This window comes from Balaenoptera physalus, assembly GCF_965194825.1.
Source record: "Balaenoptera physalus genome assembly, chromosome: 7".
In the NCBI taxonomy this organism is placed as follows: domain Eukaryota; kingdom Metazoa; phylum Chordata; class Mammalia; order Artiodactyla; family Balaenopteridae; genus Balaenoptera; species Balaenoptera physalus.
In genome coordinates this window covers 36,646,140-36,662,513 of record NC_138886.1, presented here as the reverse complement: position 1 = coordinate 36,662,513, position 16,374 = coordinate 36,646,140, and the positions used below count along the sequence as shown (strand labels likewise).

Below are 16,374 nucleotides of genomic sequence, written 5' to 3'. Positions count from 1 at the left end.
GGGGAAAGTACATCTTTGGGAAATGCTCTGCAGAAGGCATGGCCAACTACCTCTGTCCCCGTCACAGCCCAGCTCTCCCCACCTGTGGCTTGCTTGTGACCGCCTCTCTGAGTCTCCTGATCCCAGACACAATTCTCAACTCCTCACTGCACCCCAGGACCAGACCCTAGATGCCAGGGAAAGACCCAGACACTCCCCTGCCTGACTTCCTTTATCTCTGAGACCCTCTTTCTTCTTTTTCCCCCTGAATCCTTATGGGAACTTTAGGCTCTGGTGGTTGTTTCTCTCACGTCCTTCCTCCCAGCTGTGTTGGCTGAGCCCTGGGTATCTCAGTTACAGACTCTTCCTGTACAGGACCTGTCATCCTTGTCTGAGGCTGAGGAATCCCAAGGGTCCATTTTCCCCAGCAGTGAAGGGAGTCCTGAAGCTGCAGCCGTGGACTCCTACAGGGACCCTGCTAGTCCCAGAAGCAATTTAAACTTTGGAATGTCGATTGTGCACAGAGTGCTGGGGCTTAGCATACTTGGGGGCTCCAGCATACTTGGGGGCTCCACATCCCCGCTGTCCGTTGCAGTTAGAGGCAGTGACTGGGACATGGCCAACTGGAGATGGAGAGGTGGGCACAGCAGATGCTGCCTTCCTCCTGAGCCTTCCCCAGGGTCTCAGAGAAGCCAGTGCTCGCTTTAGGGGCCAAGCACCTTGTCCCCAAGGTGAAGGCCTAGACACCCAGAATGGGGAGGCAGACAGATATCTAACAGCAGCAGCTGCTGCAGAATTAACTACATTCATTGAGCTCCCCCATGTTCCCGTCACTGTGACAAACACTTTACACACATTATGTAAGTTCAGTAAAATCCAGCAATGCATGTATGTTAAGTATCTACTTCCAGTCTTCCCTGGGAGGTTGTATTTATTATCCCCCTATTTTTTTATTTGAGGGAACAGACTTTAAAAAGTTAAGCGATTTACCAAAGACCACATCTTGTGAACAGCAGAGCTGGGATTTCAATCTCAATACATCTAATTCTCTTTGTCATTATTGATATCACCATCATCATCATCATCATAATCATCGTGATTATCATCACTGTTATTTAGTAGGTATTACTTGTACTTGGAACAAAATTTATAAGGTATAGAAGGTATAATAAAATTAAGCCTCTGTCTCCAGTCACCCAGTTCTTCTCCCTCGAGGCAAACAATATTAGCAATTTCTTGTATGCTTTTTCTCCAGTGGTGTTCTATGCATAGTTAAGTAAGAAAGGCAAGATAGTAAGACATTGTGTATTTGTGCTAAATTTGTCTCCAAAATAAAGTTAACACAGATACACACTATCTTACTGTCTTGCTTTTCCTCACTTAGCAATATACCTTGGAGATCTATACCTTGAAGAAAACATATGTAGTACTGCTTCATTCTTTTAAATGTCTGCATATATTCCATTGTAAATAGAGATAATCATTTAATTAACCAGTCTGATATTGAAGGACATTTAGATTTTTCAGTCCTTTCCAATCTTATGCTATTACAATCAGTGCTACAACAAACATCCTTGCATATTTATAATTTAGCACATGTGGTAAAAATATATGTTTTATGTACATTTGTAATTTTTATGGATATTGCCAAATTTACAAGGTCTTATCAGTATATGAGAATGTCTGTTTTCGCATACTCTGTCAACATAATATGTTGGTCTTGAGACTTTTTGGTCTTTGCCAAACTGATAGTTGAGAAGTGACATCTCATTGCAGTATTTAAAACTTTTGGTATTTAAAATGATTAAAAATGTGAAATATAGCACATATATGTAAATGCATATGAAAGTATATAAAACATATATTTTTAATTTAAAGAATAATAAAGCAATTGCCACCTAATTTAAGGAGTAGAACATTGCCACATTGTCAGCACCTTGAAATCTTTCTGGGTATTCCTTCCCACTCCCAGTTCTCTCTCTCTCTCCTCCCAGAGATAATCACACTCCCTACTTTTGTTATAATCATTTCCTTGCTTTTCTTGAATTTTATCACCTATGGATGCATCTTTAAACAATGTAGTTTAGGTTTTCCGCTTTCTGAACTCTAAAAATCAAATCACTTGTAGGTGTTCTTTTTGACTTGTTTCTTCATTCAATATTATGTTTGCGAGATTCATTCATATTTATAAGTGTAGCTAAACTCATTAGTTTGTATTGCTATATTCTATTATATGACAGTAGCACAGCTTATTTATACGTTCTATTTTGATGGATAGATAATTGGGTTGCTTCCCAACTGAATGCTGCTATAAATATTTTATACTTTTCTCCTGGTACACACATGTCTTCCCAATTGTCCTAGTTGTGTTTATAGCCCATCCTTTCTCCACCAGTCTGCAGTACCATCTCTGTCATATATCAAGTCTCCCAACATAAATGGATCTGCTTCTGGGATCTCTATTCTTTTCCATTGGTTCGTCTATTCCTGTGTCAATGCTATACTGCCCTAATAAATATTGCTTTATTGTATGTTTTGATTTCTTGTAGGGTAAACCCCTTTATTCCCCCCCTCCAGTACTTCTAATACGTCATGCCTGTTCTTGGTCTTTTGTTCTTTCATATAAATTATTGAACCAGCTTCTTAAACTCTGGGGATTAAAAATTTGGGATTACACTGAATATATAGAGATCAATTTTGGGAGAATTAACATCTCTATAATACTGAATTTTCCTACCCATGAATGAGAAGTATTTCTCTCTTTAATATCATTCAAAACATTTTATAATTTATAATTGTATGCATAAAAGTCTTGGAGCTGTTTTACTAGGTTTACCCCTGTATGGTGGTATTTATATCTTAATATATAAATATCTATATTTATATTTCTCGATATCTTTAAAAATATTTCATAATCTGCTGCTGGAATATAGAAATGCAATTGGGTTTTTTAAAACATTGATTTTGTCTAGGAATCTTGCTCAACTCTCTTTTAAATACTTATATCTCTAAATTATTTTAGATTTCCTATATAGTAGGTAATAATAATATCTGTGAATGATGACAGTTTCTTTTTCTTCCTTCAAAAATGTTAGATTTGTAGTCTTTTTTTCTTGTCCTGCCTCACTGGCTGGGGCTTCCAGTTCAGTGCTGAAAGTTTTTATCATGAATGAGTGTTGTTTTTTCAAAAGTTTCTTCTGTTTCACTTGATATAATCATGTGATTTTTTTCCTATTTAGCCTGTCAATATGGTAGATGCATTGACTGATCTTTGAATATTGAACCAGCCTTGTATTCCTGGGAGGAGGGGATTCTCCTTACTGCTGGGTGGGGAGTGGGAATTTCAGCTCCCTACTAGGGCTCTGCTGATTCCCTTCTGCCTGGCAGAGGCAGGAGTGCCTAGTACTACTCCCACGGCCTCCACTGACACTGTGGGAAGGGGTGGCCTCATTAGCACAGGCACAAGTCCTGACCCTCCTTTAGGCCCCCTCTGATACCACCCAAGTGGGAAGGAGAGGAGCTTCCCACGTGGTCTCCACTGACACTGTGGGTTGGTGTGGGGACTTGTTACTGCCCAGCAGATATAAACATCCCACCTCCCTATCCAGCCTCCTCTGATACCACATTGACAGGGTAGTGGTTGGGTTGCCTTGTCATAGCCTGGTTAGAATGGAAGTCTAGGCTGTCTGCTCAGCCTTTGCTGGTGGGGTGAGGGTGCTGTTTTTTTTTTTTTTTCCTGAGCTGTATGGCTGGAGTAGAGTGTTTATTGTCAAGACATTGAATTTTTAAAAATTAATTAATTTATTTATTTTTGGCTGTGTTAGGTCTTTGTTGCTGCGTGTGGGCTTTCTCTAGTTGTGGCGAGCAGCGAGTGGGGGCTACTCTTCGTTGCGGTGCACAGGCTCTAGGCACGAGGGCTTCAGTAGTTGTGGTGCATGGGCTCAGTAGTTATGGTGCATGGGCTTAGTTGCTCTGAGGCATGTGGGATCTTCCCGGACCAGGGCTCGAACCCATGTCCCCTGCATTGGCAGGTGGATTCTTAACCACTGAGCCACCAGGGAAGTCCCAGGACATTGAGTTTTATCAAACACTTTCTACATCTATTGAGATGATCATTTGGTTTTTCTTCTTTAATTTATTAATGTGGTAAATTTTTAATGTTCACCCTATCCATGCTTTTTTGGGATGAATGCAACTTGCTCACAGTGTATTATCTTCTAAGTGTATTACTATATTTGTTTTATTGTAATTTAGCATTTTGGCATCAATGTTCAGGGAGAGTGCAGGCCTGAAAAGAGTTTATTCCTTCTGTTTTATTTGAAAAAGAGCCTGGAATTTGATCAAAACTAGTTTGCAGTTTTTTGTATCTCAATTGGGAATTATCTACCATGTAATATAAATATAGGATTGCAGCTGGAGTATGCAGTGGTCAGCAAGAGAGGGTGACTTTGTAAAGATGCTTTTACTTTGGGCTTTGTAATTGTCAGGACTTTGTAAGTTTCTAGATAGAAAACTTACTCCAACCAGCATAATCCCAATACAAACTTTAATGTTCATACAACTGAGAAGTTTAAGGATGGATTCAGTCTCAGGCACAGCTGGAATTAGGAACTCACCAATGTCATTAGGACTCTCTGTCCCTTCATCTGGTTCTTATCTCTACTTGTCTTTTCCTGGCTTCATTTTAAGCAGACTTTCTCACGTGCTAGGGAAGAGAGCTGTCAGCAGCCTAATCCACATTTTTCTATTTGAGTCTCCAGATAAGAACTGAGCCTTGGCCAACACCTTAGACTGCAGCCTTGCAGAGGACTTGCTTGAATTCCTAACTCACAGAAATGGCAGGATTATAAATGTGTATTGCCTGAAGCCACTAACTGGTGATCTGCTATGCAGCATAGAAAGCTAATACAGGACCCCTTTCTTCTTGCTCCAGTTGAAATATGCTGGGGAATGGTTCTGATTAGTTTGACCTAGGTCACATGCTTTCCCTTAGACTGATTGCTGTGGCCAAGCGTTGGTGTAGTACAATTGGCAGCCCCACTAGAATCACATGATAAGAGTGAGAGGGCAGTTTCCTCCCCAAACAATAGATGCACAGTGAAGATGTAAGTGACCTCTGTGACGGCATCCTTAGGAACTCCAACAATACTGTGACTTACATGTGCTTCTAGCAGAGGTCGTAAATTGCAACCCATAGCCAAAAATGGCTGAGGAACAAATTTTGTTTGGTCCTCATAATACTTATACTGTTGAAGAATTATGGGAAGCACTCAACTCTGCAAACACCAGAGGTAAATGTGGCGCCTGCAGCAGAGGGAGCAGCTCTTTGCATTCCCTCCCCGCCCCCTTCCTGCATTCCTGCCTGGCAGCAGCTGGCTGGATCTGAGGAGGGAGAGGCAGTTAGCTCCTGCTTTCCCACCTGGTCCTTCCACCAGGACCTGGTCCTGGTCCTTTCCCACCTGGTCGTGTCCACAGGGGACACGTTCCCTGTCCGGCATCTGAAATGCTCTGATTCCTTAAATGCTCTGATTCCTTAAATGCTCTGATTCCTTAAATGCAGTTTGGGTGATAACATTCTAGACACGTTGTCTGTGATCATCTGTGATGTTTGATTAGGTCATATTTTGTGATAACCTTCATTAGATACTATACTCTCTTGAAGATTTTAGGGATCATCCTAAATTGAGAGAAATGGTCACCAGTAGTAATCAGGTAGAAATTAATTTGCACGTACGCAGAGCTCTGAAAGACTCCATTTGTCAGTGGTCTGGTTTAAACTCTGGTTACCTTCAAAACCAAGGGCTGGAGTAAAGACTGGTTTTCTTTGCTTCTGAGAACCTTTGATGAGTGAGCCTTTGTGTTTGCCTCCAAGCCCGGGGCTTGGACCTTTTCCCAACAAATAGGATGGACCTGCTGTAGGGATGGGAAAATGGATGGAGCAGGGGTCATCCCAATCTGTTAGAAAGGGGGACGAAGGCTTTGAATGAGGGCACTTGGAGGATACTCTAGACTGCCCTGAAGTTTACATTCAGGGCTTTTCCTCCCTCCAAAATGAAAACATCTTTTTAAAATATCTTCTGTTAATGCATGACCATTGTAAATATATGATGTACTCAAACTTCTTTATGTATTTTCCCTAGGTATTTTAAAGTTGTGACTGGTGTGAATTATCTACAACCCCCCTACTGTACTTTCTTACTAGTTGTAGTAGTTTTGCACTTGATTAAACTTTTTTCCTCAGTAAACAACATCTGTTTACTTACTGAATAGTTTTCTTCTTTTCTATATTTTGTTCCTTATTTATTTTTCTGATCTGATTTAATTAGCTAGAATGGTGCAGACATGGAGAGCAGAGGTCCTAATCCAGACATGCATTGTAGGCATGTCACTGGTATTCTGCCATCAAGTATGCTGTTTGCTGTTGTTCTGATACTTTCCATTCTTGTCAAGGATGGTTTCTTCTATTCAAGTCCACTACTTTAAAAAGTCAGAAATAGATGCTAGATTTTACCAAATGACTTCTCAACATTTGTGGATGGGATTACTTTTTCTTCTTTAATCTGTTAACAAAATGGTTGTAGTAATTGATCTCCTAATGTTCCTAATGTTAGAAACCTTGAAATTCCTTAAAAAAAAAACCCACTGGGTAATGTGTATTATTTGTTTACTGTACAATGATTTAAATCTACTCAGGTTCAATAAATGAGTTTTTTCATTTGATGAACTTTCTTTGTTCTTTCATAATCCTCTGATTCTTTCAAAGAAAGAATTCTAATACTTGTCTACAGGTATTTACTCGTAAATTTTCAACAAGCATGTTAAGACTTTTGTTGCATTTCAGTATCAATGCAATGGATTGTATTTATAAGAACCCCTTCCCACCATATCCTTTGTAAGATGAGGCCTTCAGTGGCCTTTGCTTCTCTTTCTCCATTTCCCAGCTTGATGAAATCATCTAGAATTGTAACTGGAGCTCCATCATTGCTTTGTTGTCACTGTTAACCTCAACATGATTGCTAATAATTCCTTCATATATTCGTCTTTGCAAATTTGGTATAAGAATTGACTAGACTTCATTGGTCTTATGCATTTCATCATTCTCCACTGTCTCTTCTATGGCATATCCATCACATCCTTTCATTTATTTATTTTTAACTGTTTGTTGGGAGAATGTTCTAAACAATTTTTTTTTCAGGAAGGGATTGCAGGGGTATATGCTTTCTGTGTTTACACATGACAGCAAGTGTCTTTTTAACCCTCGTATCTGTGCAATGATGAGGGGTATGTAGAACTCGGGACTCACAGCCCATTTCCCTCAGAACTTAGTAAACCTTGTTCCACTGATGTCTACATTTAGGGCTGCAGAACAGCTGGCCAATGGCAATCAGATTCTCATTCCTTCTTAGGAAATATGCTTTTCTTCTGTGTAAAAGTCTATAGAACTATTTTGGTATATATAGGAATCAAAACTTATCCTTGTATAGTTATCCTAGGTAGGTGTGTCTTTTGCTACAATTCTTACCTGGTGATTGATGAACATTTTATGAACAAAATATCTAAAACTTCTATTCAGTGAAATGTGCTTTTTTCTCTTTAGTTATTATTTGTCTTTCGTCTGCTCTGTTTTCTCTTCATGATTTCCATGATGGATCCCCCTGGTCTATCTCCCATGCCTCTCATCTTTTCTCAAATAACTTAAATCTCTTTGTTTTTCTCTCTGAAGTCTAGGAGAGGAATTTAAGTTATTTTTAATTTTAAAGTTCATTTTAAAAAATTGTGCTATCTACTTTTAAATACTTTCTACTGAATTTTATTTGATCCAGTAAGTGGAATCTTTCCCTTAAGAAAAAGTTCTTATTTCCCAGTTATCTTTTGTCCTAGCTTCTTTTTTTATAGACTTCTCTTGTTTTATTGATTCACTACCCTCTTGAATTCTGCTGAGAAAACCACTGAGAATTTTCTTTAATGCTTTCACCATCTTCCTGCAATAACTCTTTTTCAGCAAAGGCTGATTGTTTCGATTGTTAGTTTCCTCTCTATTGGATTAAAAATTGATATCAACTGTCAGATGTTTTCTATTCTGCTCATTCTTTAACTAGACTTCTAGATTAATTACTCTACGGAGCTGCCTTGGAATTCCTCACCAGTCATGTAGGTGATTCTTAGATGTCTCCTCCTCCCTCTGAGCACCACCTCCTCTCCCTCTGACTACCGTGTGGCTTTGGGGTTTCTTAGGTAGGAAAGCAAGTGATGGTCACCCCTTGGCTGCACACTCGGTCAAGCCAGGTCAGGTGGTTAATAGAATTCATTTGATTCTCCTCCATACCTCTCAGTTTCGACATTACTCTGATGACCCTTGGAGGACAAGGATATCTAGGGAAAGAACACAGGGATGAATAACATTTTCAAAAAAGGGAAAAGAAAATAGGCCTGAACCTTTGACCTTTGCATCAGTTTCGCCACACCTTACTCTCCTCTCTGCTCCAAAGATGTAAATGATTTTCTGGTGGGGGACTTGGTTAAGGACAAGAGAAAGAGGTTAATTTTGAAGACACAGGAAGAGAATGATTCAAGAAACAGTTTTAAGAATTTAAATGACAATAAGGAGAAAGAGGCAATGAGAATAAGGATAAAAAAGTTACTGTTATTTAATAATGGAGTAGGAAGAGTTGATAGGTGACATAAAAATAAGAACCCTTTCAAATATGTTCAAAGGGCGAGCCAAGGAGTAATTGAATTATGGTCCTACAGACTAGAGCTTTTCATGAGTTAAACAATATATCTTGAAGAGTTACTTTTCCTTGACATCAATTTGTTTAGTATGCATCACAGATATAGAGAACTGTAAGGCTTGATCAACAGGAATATACTTTTGTAGAATCGACTCTAGAATGAGGGGAAAATTCACATTAAATGCTTTCTGTTCACACAGAGCTCTTGGGTGTAATGAGATTCCGTGTAATTAGATTTACCTACGTAAACTTGCATGAAGTTAGCCCTTCATCTTATCCTCCGAGACCCTCAGGTGAGAGAAACCAGGGAACAGGAACCATCAGGACCCCTCCAGCATCACTGGGTGAAGCGTTTCCGAGTTACCAGGTTCCTCACAGCGGCCTTCGCCTCCTTATTCGTCAGGCTGTAGATGATGGGGTTGAGCATGGGGGTCACCACTCCATAGAAGAGGGAGGTGAGCTTGTCTGCAAGGTCCTGTTTGTCTGCCCCCAGGGGGTCCTTGGATTTAGGCTTCCCATACATGAAGAGGATGGTCCTATAGAAGATAAGCACAACTGTGAGGTGGGCAGAGCAGGTGGAGAAGGTCTTTTTCCTCCCCTCAGCTGAGGGGATCCTCAGGATGGTAGCAATTATGAACACATAGGAGAAAAAGATGAACAGAACTGGGACCCCCAGGAAGATCACATTGGCCACCGCCATACTGATTATATTGATGGAGATGTCAGCACAGGCCAACTTCAGGATAGCCAAGATCTCACAGGTGAAGTGGTTGATGACATTGTCCCCGCAGAAAGGTAATTGCATTGCTAGGGATGTCTGCATCATGACAGTGGTGCTTCCAGCTGCCCAGGAGCTGGCAGCCATGGGCACATAGGCAGCCTTGATCATGACCTCAGGGTACCTCAGGGGGTTGCAGGTGGCCATATAGCGATCAAACGCCATCATGCCCAGAAGCACACACTCCGTGGCCCCCATGGCAAAGGAGAGGAACGTCTGCACAGCACAGGCTGAGAAGGGGATGGTTTTCCTGGGGGTCAGGAAGCTGTCAAGGATGAGGGGGACTGAGGAGGCTGTGTAGCAGATGTCCAGGAAGGAGAGGTTCCTCAGGAAGAAGTACATGGGCTTGTGTAGGCGGGAGTCAAGGGTGGTCACCAGGATGAGGACCCCATTGCCCAGCAGGATCACCAGGTACATGGGCAGGATGAGCACAAAGAATGTTTTCTCCAGCCTTGGGTGGGCTGAGAGGCCCAGGAGAATGAACCCCACCGGGAGGGGGAGGTCCAGTTAGACCTGTCCATGATGCCTCTTCTCTGTCACCTGTAGGAACTCAAAAAGCCAACTTCATGATTCTCTGATGCCTAAAGTAGCCAGAAAATCAGTGAGGGAACTTGTCCTGCTGAGCAGCTAGACAGTAGCTCTAGCAATCTGGGGGGTTCTTTGTGTTGTTCTAAGTAAAACAGAGAGAAATTGATCAAAATCTACTTTGTGATATTTGGCTGCCCATAGAGGTGTTTGACATGTCACCAGATTGGATTGAATTTTTCTAATCATAATCAAGATTGATATCACACATTTACTTCAAGTTATACCATGTGTGGCCAATTCATTTTAATCAATTTTGTGAGAAGTATTAACATTCCCTTTGTGTGATTTCCCCCGCTTTGGGGTATAGGACTGGTAGAAATAACTGATCTTCTTTATCCTCAATTCCTGACCATTCCTCTCCAAGCACTTTTCGATATTACCTTCCTCATCTTTCATAGTTCTCTCTCTTACAATCCCCAGGCCCCTGGGATATTCATTCCTTTATTCCTTCACTCACCTGCCAAACTCTGTGGAAGAATTTTCCCAAAGAGCTGGCCTTTGCCAACTACTCAGTGCCTGGGAATCATTAAGTCCCTTTTCCTCTTTGGACATCTGGCTCCCTAATACTCACTCTGGAATGGATTATTTTTAAAGGTTTTCCATCCCAGGAACTAAGTGATCTCACAAATTTCTTGTTCTTGGACTTTCTGTCACACCACTAAGATGTCATTTTCCTTCAAGTTCCCCACATGCCACTTAATCACAAGGAATGAAGCCAGGAATGGGGCTGGGCCCTCAAAAGTTTACACATATATATATGTGTATATATATATATATTTTTTTTTTTTAAAGTGTTCTCTTATCTTTTTTGTAAATAGATCGATAAAGAAAATCACTTTTCTTCGGTCTGGGAATAGTCCAGAGGTCTAAAATAGCCAATCTGGTCTGAAAGTAGCAGCCAGAGGAGTTAGCGCCTGAAATCGATGAAAGCTAAGTTTTCTTGTCTTTGTTCTGTGTTTCAGAAAAATCCACAAAGGACCATACATTGCATATATGAAGCCATTTAAATCCCACCCTGCTATTGGGATTACTCTAGTCCCTGAAGTGATTTAAAGTTTAGAAATTGAAGTGACAAAATTTAGAAACTTTATACATCTGAGATTATGTCCCCAAGATCCAATTATTCTGAAGTCCCTCCAGAAATACTTTCTTCCCCCTCCCTCCCTTTGTATCCATCCTGCTTAGCTACTGGAAGACGTTAGAGAAGAAGGGTCATTCTGGTCCTGCCAGAATTAACATGAACCCCCAATCAATTAGAACTCTCAGCAGAGCCCACAGTAGATCTGGGAGAATGTGAAACCCACTGCACAGGACAAATCCTTGTAGCACCTCTGGCATTTCAAATTCAGGATCTCAGGACTGGAAAGAAGCAAGTGACCTAGAAGTTTCCCTCTTGTCTGTGTCCCACTAAATAGATTCTGAGTGCCTACCATAAGCCAGACTTTCACAGGGTATTGGGAGAGTCATAAATGAATCTGGTCCTGGCTCCTGCCATGAGAGTTTCACAGGTACCGCAGCTGTGGGCTGCTGTAAAAGGTCAGTTGTAAAAAAAGATCAGGTGATCGCAGAAGTTATGTCCTTTTGCTTGAAGTCTTTCTTAAGTGCATGTGTTTTATCCTCTCCAGAGAATAAACTTTTTGTTGGGTAAGTAAGGGACAGTCGACCAATGTCACGGAATGAGGGAGGGGGTATAGGAACTCTGTTTCTTATCTGTTTTTTTGCCTAATCCTCCTTATTTTAGCAGCACCCCCCTTCATCCCTGGTCCCAGAGGGACCTGGTGCAGCGAGTCCTCTGTGCTGTAGGTCTGGTTGTGTCTCAGCTCTCCTAGTTTCTGGCTTAGGATTTGACTCTATCAGATATGCTGTGGAAACGGCCACTAGTCCATTCACTTTCCAGCCTTCAAAATGTTATCACTGTGATGTCTCCCTTCTTCTCCTTAACCTTGTTGATTTTGTTATTAAAAACAAAAATTAAACAAAACAAAATTATATTGCTGTAGTTTTTGTGGGTTTCAGGAAGGAGAAAAATCAGATGCATGTGTTCAGTCCTCCTTTATGCCTCAGTCCTGATTCCATGCAGTTTCTAACACCCTCTATTATTTTCTTATTTATATTAGTCATTGTTTCTCTCCTGATAGAATGTAAATAAGTTTCACAGAGACAGAGGTTTTGTTTCTTTTTTCCTGCATTGTTCGCAGATGTATCCTATGCATAAAAACTGTACCTGGCTCACAGTAGCCACTCAATGAATAGTTACTGAATGAATTAATAAGTAAATTTGTGACCTACCCTTGTTTTCTTCTTTGCCCCATGTTAGCTCTTCTTTTTTATATTTTATCTCTATCCCATCTTTTTAATTTCTGTTTTTTTAATAAATTTATTTATTTTTATTTATTTATTATTTTTGGCTGTGTTGGGTCTTCATTGCTGCACGCAGGCTTTCTCTAGTTGCAGCGAGCGGGGGCTACTCTTCGTTGTGGTGCGCGGGCTTCTCTTGTTGCGGAGCACGGGCTCTAGAGCGCGGACTTCAGTAGATGCGGTGCGTGGGCTCAGTAGTTGTGGCTCATGAGCTCTAGTGCACAGGCTCAGTAGTTGTGGCACACGGGCTTAGTTGCTCCGCGGCACGTGGAATCTTCCAGGAGCAGGGTTCGTACCCGTGTCCCCTGCATTGGCAGGCAGATTCTTAACCACTGTGCCACCAGGGAAGCCCTTTAATTTCTATTTTTATAAGCATTTTATAATGTACATAACATATTTGTACATAACATCTATACATTTATAAAGGAATAAACAAACATACAGTGTAAATTGTAAGAAAACATGACTTTAAAACCTAGGAGACCATTAACCCTAGGAGACCACTGACCCTAGATACCTAGCTTCTGGCTGCGGCTACATCCTTTTAAATAGTCAGCAAACCTCTGTTAAACACTGGAAACCTCTATCTTGAACAGAGCAGCACTGCAGAATTCAGGGCTTTTGGCCTCATTCAGAGGAGATCTGCCAGCTTCCTTCTTGTCTGCACCAAACACCTTTTTTTGCCAGACACCACCCATGGTGAACAGGGACAGGTGACTGCCCTCACCAAGATACTGGAAAGTCACCCCTGAGCTGTAAGATGCCTTAAGGGTCTGGTTTAGAGTCTTTCTTTCCCCCTTTGGGTTTCTCCCTGAACTCTTCCCCAGCCCGTCGCCCCCCACCCCCCGGTACTCTACTCATGAGTTCGGGTCTCCTGTGGAAAGTTCAGGGGTAAATGGAAGAGAAGGGCCCACGTCGTTGCCTCAGCTGTTATAACTGGCCCCAGTTACTGCCAGAAACATGGGAATCAGGATACATATCACAGGGACAACTTGACTCACTTCTGCTCTTTACAGAGCCGTGCCCATGTTAGCTCTTGACATAACTTCAAGGCCTCTCCATACTTTTCTGGAATGAGGAGATAGTACTTGGGGGAAGAAATCAATGAGGTTAAGTAAAAATTCTGTAGATCTTAATTTGAATTGTACATATGTATTTTCTTTCCACAGAAAAGGCCTAGAAACTATGACAAACTCAATAGCACCCATAGCACCCAGATTGTGGTTTTTAAATACCAAAAGGAAACAAAAGCTCCTTAGAGAAAATGGTTGTTTCCAGGTCTGGAGAGGAACTGTACATGTTGAGCCTGGAACATCTAGATAGAACCAGAAAGCAAAGAAGCCATCAAAGATACTAGGATCGTATCAAAAGGTCTCAGGAGCCGTGAGCTCATCACTACACTGAAACAAAAACCTCTCAAGTATCTAGATGTAATCACCAATTTATAGGAAACACAGGGACAGATACTACAGGACTGTAATCAGCAAAATGCAGACTATGGTAACATGGTACTGTGATTTATAAGAAATACATATTTGTTCATTCAGATGACCAAAATATTTTTATCATGTATATTTGGTCTTCGTCCACAGTTCCTGGCTCACAGCTGCCAAACCTGTCACAGCTCTTAGAATCCTTGGAATTTCCTGAGTGATAAGAGCAGTGGGAGCAACTTTCGTCATAGTATTTGGTCTTTTATCCTCAGTTCCTGAAAAACACTTTAGAGCCATAAGGTGAAGTGGGTGTCTTGTTATTCATAACAAGCCCATTTCAGCCACAACCAGGTTTATGTTAACTAGGTGACTTTTGGAAAGCACCTAAGATTGGAGTCAGTTGCCAGGGGAACCAACCCTGAATAGAGAGTTGGAACTTTCAGTCTCATCCCCTGATTTCCAGGAAGGGCAGAAGGGCTGGAGGTCGAATTAATCACTGGTGGCCAGTGATTTAATCAATTATGCCTTTGTAACGCTGTCTCCATAAAAACCCTAAAGGTCATGGTTTGGAGAGCTTCTGGGTTGGTGAACATGTGGAGACGTGGAGGAGTGGTGTGTTCTGGGAGGGCATGGAAGCTCCGCAACCTTTACCCATCCCTTGCTCTGTGCACTCTCCATCTGGCTGTCCCTGAATTACATCCTCTTATAATAAACCAGTGATTTAGTAAGGAAAAGGTTTCTCTGACATCTGTGAACCTATCTAGTAAATTAATCAAACCCAGGTTGGGGGTCGTTGGAATCTCTAATCTACGGCTGGTCAGTCAGAAGCACAAGTGACAACCTGGACTTGTAACTAATGTCTGAGTAGGGGAAGGGTGAGGGGAGAGAGCAGTCTTGCAGGATGGAGCCCTTAACCTGTGGAATCTGATGCCATCTCCTGGTAGATAGTGCCAGAATTGAGTTAAATTGTAGGACACTCAGCTGGTGTCTGGGCATTGCTTGGTGGGAGGTGGGGAATCCCCACTCTACACCCACACATTGAAATTGGTACCAGAACTCTTAGGTAAACTCTACAGTTTCCCTAGTGGGAAACTATTCCTTCCCCAAAAATGTAAATTAAAAAGGAGGGGGGAAAAAAAGACTAATTTTAATATATAGTCTTATTTATATTCTAGTTCAAATAAACAAACTGAGATCAAGCATATATAAGACATATGGGGAAATATAAATGCTGGATAATTGATGATATCGATGAATTACTTTTGAGTTTTCTGTATAATAATAGTGTTGTCGAATCTAAGTTCGTGTGCCTGACACACAGTGAGGCCAAACAAACTGAACCGTCGGAGTTTGGAGCAGAGAAAGGTATCTTAGTTGAGGAGGTGCCAACCTGGAAGATGGGAGACCTAGATTCGTCTCAACTCCATCTTGCTGGCTGGCCAGGGTGCAAGGTTGCAGACTTCCTGGCACCATCTCGTCACTCAGTGTGTCACTGGTGATTGTGATTGATCTATGTGTTCCTGCAAAGCAAACTAGTAAATCATGGTCTTGTGATCACTTCTTTCTAGGAGAGAGCAAAAACAATGGTTGAGGCATTTTATTATTTACTTAGAGCCTTCATGATGGTTCAGAAGTTTCAGTTCTTGATTGACCCTCCTGGTGTCATCAATATTAAGTCCGCTTGGGGCCAGCTGGTTGCAGCCACAGGACATTATCTCAACAGTTTGGGGTCATAAATCAAGGCATAAGGTTAAGCTAACAATCATGGAAAAGATTATGTTGGGCTTGCTTTTCCTTGTTTCTGCCTTCCCTCACGTCCCTAGTTAGTAACTGTGTGAATCTGCTCTTCGTAACTTGGGGAAGGTCTATGAGGCTAAGGCCTTTTAAAATTTATTTTTTTAATTTATTATTTGGCTGCGTTGGGTCTTCGTTGCTGCCCACGGGCTTTCTCTAGTTGCGACGAGCGGGGGCTGCTCTTTGTTGTGGTGCGTGGGCTTATTGCTGTGGCTTCTCTTGTTGCGGAGCATGGGCTCTAGGCGCGTGGGCTTCAGTAGTCCTGGCACACGGGCTCAGTAGCTGTGGCTCGCGGGCTCTAGAGCGCAGGCTGTGAGTTGTGGTGCATGGACTTAGTTGCTCTGTGGCGTGTGGGATCTTCCCGGACCAGGGATCGAACCCGTGTCCCCTGCATTGGCAGGTGGAGTCTTAACCACTGTGCCACTAGGGAAGTCCCTAAAGCCTTTTTATACAAACAGGAAACTGGGGACACGGAAAAACTTTTTTGTACCCAGGAGGGCCTCGCAGGGTCCTGTTTGGTTTCAGTAGTAATTTATTTATATTTTACAAGAGTACTAATTTTTACAGATAAATACTGAAATATTAAAGGATGAAATGCTATGATCACCTAGGATTTGTTTCAAAATAATCCAGGAGAGGGAGAAATAATCCATGGGGGTATGGATGAACAAGATTGACCACGAACAGATCATTGTTAGTTAGCCATTTTATT

At 41.6% G+C, this 16,374-nt stretch overlaps 3 protein-coding genes across 3 annotated transcripts in view; 1 reads left to right on the top strand and 2 right to left on the bottom strand.

Moving 5' to 3' along the window:
- Nucleotides 1-16,374, top strand: part of LOC309665174 (uncharacterized protein) — a 95,566-nt gene that overhangs the window by 37,484 nt on the left and 41,708 nt on the right. The gene's annotated exons all lie outside the window — the stretch shown is intronic.
- The window catches only part of LOC309665175 (uncharacterized protein), a 33,641-nt gene that overhangs the window by 10,979 nt on the left and 6,288 nt on the right, over nucleotides 1-16,374 (bottom strand).
- LOC309663947 (olfactory receptor 13C7-like) lies at nucleotides 541-15,941 on the bottom strand. Its single transcript, XM_082468764.1, is given in 2 exon segments — nucleotides 541-9,978; nucleotides 9,981-15,941. Coding segments are annotated over 2 exon segments (960 nt in total). The 5' UTR covers nucleotides 10,011-15,941; the 3' UTR covers nucleotides 541-9,048.